Raw genomic sequence first — 5,701 nt, 5'->3', positions numbered from 1 at the left:
GGGACCCCGCCGGACCCCCCAGCCGGCTCCCACGCTGGGATTCTGCCAGCGCGGAGATTTTGGGGGCTCCTGTGGGAGCGGGGATCCAGGCTCAGCCCCTGCCGGCACCAGGGGTGTTTCCGAAGGGGCTCAGGTGGAGCTGTCCCAGTGTAGTTTTGTTTGGGGTGTGCGCTGAGCATCCCGGAGGATTTTGTGCCTTGTCCTTGCCGAGCAGGACATTTGGAAATATTTGGAATTCTGTGCCTTTGCTTAAAAGGCTGAGACAGCCCTGCCCACGAGGCCGTCTCCTCTCTCAGGTGGCATCAGCTCTCCCGCCCCCCCCAAAGTGGGGGCTGCCTGTGGCCGGGGGTGCTCATTCCCCACCAGCACTGGAGAAAAGGGGTGAGTTTTGAATGACCCCAAATATTCCCATTGCCCACGGGGGTCCCCAGCGGGAACGGGACTTGCACCTCTTTAACGGGGGCAGGTTGTGCGTGTGGGGGGAGGTCTGGGGGGTCCCGGGGGTCTCACATGCCACGTTGGGGTGCCCGTGGCTCTGTGCCTCTCCTCACAGTGCACGTTCTGCAGCTGTGTCCGGCTCCTCCAGCGGGTGGTGGTGCTGGGAGGGGACGTCTCTGTCGTCTCGGCGCCGATGACCACGGGCAGGGCGGGGACCACTGTGGGGAGAGACGGGAATGGGTGGGGTGAGGGCTGTTCTTGTACTCAGGGGGGTCCCCAAAGTGACACTGCAGGGCAGTGTGGGTGGCCATGCACAGCCCCAGCACACGCCGTGCTGCTCATGGATGGATGGATGGATGGATGGATGGATGGAGGGAAGGACGGACATACCGAGCTCCTGCAGGCTGAGGTGCCGAGGGGCCGAGCGGGCAGTGCCCAGCGCGTTGCTGGCCTGCACCCACACCGAGTAGTGGCTCGCATTGTGCAGCTCTCTCAGCAGCACAGGTGAGTCTGCAGGGAAGGTCTTTTCTTCCTCCTCATCTTCATCATCCGCCAGCCTGGGAAGCAGAAGGCAGCCCCGTCAGTGCCCATCCCAGCACCACACACCCGCTGGCACGGCCACCCCGGCTCCTGAGGTGTCACAGCTCATGACCAGGGCATGGCCATCCCCCAAACCGGGGTTTGTCACCCCTAAAGCAAACTGGAAAGTCATTCCCTTCTGTTCTGACACCCCTGCTGTTTTCCCGGTGGGAAGGGAACTTTCTCCTTCCTTTCTGGCTGTGTGGTTCAGTTTGGTCCCAAGCGAATTTAGGCAGGAGCTTTATCTCTTCACAAAGTCTCCATATGATTGGATTTAATGTCTTGAAAACTGAGTCAGGATAACTGAGAGCCTGCTAGGCTGGTGCCATGGGGATTCAGTGGTAAGGAGCATCCGGGGATGGGGTGTGGCATGCCAGGCTGGTGCCATGGGGGCTTTGGGGACAGGGAGCATCCCAGGGTGGGACTGTGGCACGGCACGCAGCAGCCAGCACCTCAGCTTCAGCTTCAGGCTGGCCTTGCAGTTTTGGGTTTTGGGCAGCGTTATGTTCACCCTCTCTATCTTGGAGAGAGTCCAAGAAGCTGGACACTGCTGCTTCCATGTGGCAGGCGCGATGGAACGTGTGCCGGGTCACCGACAGAGCTCTGACCTGCGGAACGCACCCCGCGGGGAACGCGCGGTTCTCGGGCAGGAGGTGGCAAAACGTGAGCTGTGGGAAGTGGGGCACGGCAGCTCCGCTGCCACCCGGGGCTGCCACCCTCCCGCGCCCCCTCCCAGCCGCGCTGCCCCGGGGCCTCACCTGCGCAGGTGGAGGCTGTGCCGGGTGGGCAGGTGGGTGTCCCGTCCTGCATCCCAGGCGCACTGCAGGCACTCCGAGCCCTCGGCGATGGCGCAGCTCAGGTTGCCGGGGGGGTCCGGAGGGTCTGCGGGGGCGAGGCCGGGTGAGGGCTCGGACACCCCGGGAGGAGCCAAACGCCACCCCCTCGGAGCTTGGCACGGGCTGGGGGCACGGGGGTACTCACAGCCGGCCCGGACCTCCGCGCCGCACACCAGGCGGTGCCTGTGGTTGCTGGCACAGAGGGAGAAACAGGCGACGGTCGCGAAGGGCATCCGGAAATCGCGCAGGCGGAGCCGCACGGTGCTGCCGTCCAGGACCAGCGGGGTCTCCTCAGTGCGGCTGTAGTTGAGGAGGATGAGGAGCTGGGCCGAGGGACAGTCCAGGGCGGACCGGCAGGTGATGGAGATGTCGGAGCCCATCCGCACCACCGGCGCGGGCTCGATCCAGACGTGCCCCCTGCACTCGATGGTTGCAACACCTGCGCCAAAGCGGGTGGGCTCGGGGGGTGTCCCATGGGAGGAGGAGGTGCCCGTGGGCTGCGCTGCTCGGCAGGGAGCTGCTCTGCATCTGGAGCCTGCAGCGAGGGGATTACACCCCGGCCCGGCCACCTGGCACCCCACGGGATGGGGATAAACCAGGGGTCACGAGTGATGCCGGAGAGAAATTGTTCCCTGGGAGGGTGGGCAGGCCCTGGCACAGGGTGCCCAGAGAAGCTGTGGCTGCCCCTGGATCCCTGGCAGTGCCCAAGGCCAGGCTGGATAGGATTTGGAGCAGCCTGGGATAGCAGAAGGTGTCCCTGCCCAGGGCTGGATGAGCCCTGAGGTCTCTCCCAGCCCAAACCAGGCTGTGGCTCTGTGCTGAGCTCCCCGTCTGCAGCAGCACCCTGGCCCCCGGTGACTCATCCTGGCACATCAGAAACAGCCAGATTCGCCAGTTTCACCAATTTTAGGCATTGCTCTAATGTTCAAATGACTGCAGGGAAATAACCTGCACTCTCAAGAGCTCTGATCCCCAAGATTAGGGCAGCGGAGGCGCTGCCCTTCCCTATCAGATGAAGCTCTGCAGCGGCCCCGGCTCACAGGCGCTATCAGGCTCCATCTGCCCTTCCTGGAAAGGGCACAACTGTACAGGGGCTGCAAGGAGCCTGAAAATAGCCCTGGGAGCCTGGTTATGGCCCCGGGAGCCTGGATATGGCCCCATTCCAAGGATGTGAGAGGGAAGGAGAAGGAGCTGCAGGCCGTGGGATCCCCCCCTGCAATGCTCCCCCCAAACCCCACAGCTCTGTGATTGTCCAGTTCCCACTCTAAACCCCCTGCAGGCCCAGGGCACTGCTCTGGTGTCACGAGGTGGCCGTGCTGAGCCCTGTCACCGTCACTCACCTTGGCACAGGCAGCAGAGCAGGACGTGGAGCACCAAAGCCTCGCCGGACCCTGCCATGGCCTGCACTGCGGCTGCTGCCCGCGCGTGGCATAGTCTGGGGGATAAAAAATGCTGGAGCAAATCCTCCTGGAAACCAGCTCCAGCACAGGCAGGAGGACAGGGAGGGGAGGGGAGAAGGCAGTGAGGATTTGTGACAGGGAAATCTTCCCTTGAGAAAATGGATTTGGTGGGGCAGGGGGTGCTGCCCCTCTGCTCAGACCCATCCCGAGTGTTGGCTCCGGGGCTGGGGTGCCACAGATCAGGAGAGACATGGACACTCTGGAATGTGTCCACCAGAGGTGCCTGAGGGTCAGGAGCACCTGAGAAGTGTGGAAGGGTTGGGAGAGCTGCTCAGCCTGGAGAGGAGGGGGCTCAAGGGGGGCAGATCCTTGGGAATGGATGTGTGATGGGGAAGTAAAGATGAGGGAGCCAAACTCCTCCCAGGGCCGCCCAGGGACACACAGGTGGCAATGGGCTCCCACTGGAAGTCAGGGAATCACAGCTAAACGTAAGGAAAAGCTCTTTAAAGGTGGCCAGAGTGGGGCTGCTGCCCTGAGGGCTCATCCCACAGTCTCCATCCCTGGGGGTGCTCAGACACAGTTTTATGGGATAGAAATTTCCTGCTTCCATAAGATCTTTCCCTCAGGTCCTGCCCAGGCTGAGCAATGGCTCTGCCCAGCAGTGACCCCCTGAGACAGCCCCAAAACCCCAGGCCAGGGCTTCCCACCTGTCCCCAAGGAGCCACCCTTGTCCCTGCACCCCACAGTTGCTTAAATTCTTCCCTGCTCCCTTTGCCTCTCTCCACAGCCTCCTTGGAAGCATTCCCACAATCCAGGAAAGAAAGCCCAGCCCCACCAGCCTCGTGGGACTTGGGCTGTGGGGCTGGGAGGGCTTTGCAGCAACCAAGGCACAGATGGGTGAGGTGCAGGGAAATGCAGCTCCTGGGGGGAATTTCCTCTTTTCCAAGACAAGCGTCCTCCTGGAAGCAGCCAGCATGGCACCCCCCAGCCCCTGGAGCTGGGGTGACTCCAGCCTCCCCACAAGCCTGTCTGGGGGTGGGAGATGGGCACAGAGCAGCCCTGAACCAGCCCTGACACCCCCATTCACCTGCCCGGGGCTGAACACCCAGCAAAGCCCCACACGCCATCATTTCCTTTCCCCATGCAATACCTGCAGTCAGGAAGGGCGAGTTTCCCCTGCAGGGAGGCCAGAGTCCACAGTAAAAGCTTCAAAATGCTGTTTTTCAACCCAAACCAGGCCACCAGCAAGAGCGAGTGCTTCGTTGTTTCTCGTGCGGGATGAGGTGACCTGGTTTGGTTTTGGGGCTGCTCAAGTGCTCATCACGAGTGAGTCAAATTTCAAGTGCCTCCCTATTACCTGACCTACAAAGAGAAGCTGTCGGTTCCCAAGTGCCCACGAACCTTCTGCAAGTCAGAGCAAATGAAAAAATGCAATTTGGGTCCTAAGAGAAGAGCTCAAAACTCTCAATCTGCCCAGCTCTCCGGGGGATCGCAGGCTCTGCCTCCTCTGGGAATCACATTTGTGTTTTTATTCCAATTTAGAGGCGTCTGTAAACTCCAGAGCCAAAGGAATGAGACCGTTTGGAGATGCTGGGCTTTGATCTCATCTCTGGTGAAGTCTCCTCGTGCATTAGGCTAAAGAAACGTGAATTCAATAAAGAAGGGAAAAGCTGCTCCATGGTGCCAACCCAAACCACACGGAATCTCCACCGGCGGCTGTGCCAGGAGCGGATAAACACCGGAGCAGCAGGTGAGGAGCAGGAGCTGGGGTATTTTGGGGTTAAATGCGGGGGGCTGGAAGCTGGGAAAAGCAGGGGTTCCTTACCTTGGCAGTCCTCAGGACATGTGGCACCGGGAGCCTCCTCCTGCCGCTGTGGCCGGAGCTGCCGAGCATCGGCAGCGAGGGCAGTGTGGGGCTGACCTACATAGAGCACCGGAGTTTCTTTTCCAGTCTGAGTCAGCCCGTGGGGAAACCCGGCATCCCTTAGAGGAGCAGCCTCGGGGGAAGGGGCGTCTTAAAGTTCTGGCAGGATTTGGGACCCATCCCGAGCGGATCGTTACGGTCTCGCCGCTGGGTGTGAGGCGGGAGCGCTGGCGGAGAGTCCCGGCTGCTGTCGCGGAAAGAACATTTTCCTGCCGATCCCAGAGGCATGGAATGGAAAGTCCTTAAGGAGCGGGGTTGTTCTCACCAGCACTGAGTGTCACCCCCTGTGCTTGTGCTGGTCCCCAGCTCCTCCCAGGATGTTACAGGCAGGGTTGGGAGGTCCAAGGCTCCAGGGATGCTCCGGCGCTCTCCATCCCGCCGGCTCCCTCTGCTGCTCCCAAACTCCGGCTCTGCAGAGCCCGGGGCTTCCTTTTTCGTGTCGGTTGAGGAGTTAAACCTCAAAAACAGTGTTAACCTCATTAGACAGTGCAACCACAGGAAACCCCGCACTGCTCCTGCCTCTG

The 5,701-nt window shown here is 61.3% G+C and overlaps 1 protein-coding gene across 1 annotated transcript in view; it reads right to left on the bottom strand.

Annotated features, from left to right (window-relative positions):
* IL23R (interleukin 23 receptor) overlaps positions 1–5,405 on the bottom strand; it is a 15,536-nt gene extending 10,131 nt beyond the window's left edge. The window contains exons 1-8 of the mRNA XM_017740600.1: positions 5,315–5,405; positions 5,079–5,174; positions 4,404–4,569; positions 3,194–3,288; positions 1,999–2,292; positions 1,776–1,899; positions 829–995; positions 459–656 (exon numbers count right to left, since the gene is read on the bottom strand). Of these exons, the coding sequence (XP_017596089.1) occupies positions 459–656; positions 829–995; positions 1,776–1,899; positions 1,999–2,292; positions 3,194–3,288; positions 4,404–4,569; positions 5,079–5,174; positions 5,315–5,405 (1,231 nt within the window). The remainder of the gene's footprint in view (positions 1–458; positions 657–828; positions 996–1,775; positions 1,900–1,998; positions 2,293–3,193; positions 3,289–4,403; positions 4,570–5,078; positions 5,175–5,314) is intronic.
* Positions 5,406–5,701: the final 296 nt, after the last annotated feature.

This window comes from Corvus brachyrhynchos, unplaced genomic scaffold (genome assembly GCF_000691975.1).
Source record: "Corvus brachyrhynchos isolate BGI_N302 unplaced genomic scaffold, ASM69197v1 scaffold280, whole genome shotgun sequence".
NCBI lineage: Eukaryota > Metazoa > Chordata > Aves > Passeriformes > Corvidae > Corvus > Corvus brachyrhynchos.
This window is presented reverse-complemented; position numbering and strand designations above follow the sequence as displayed.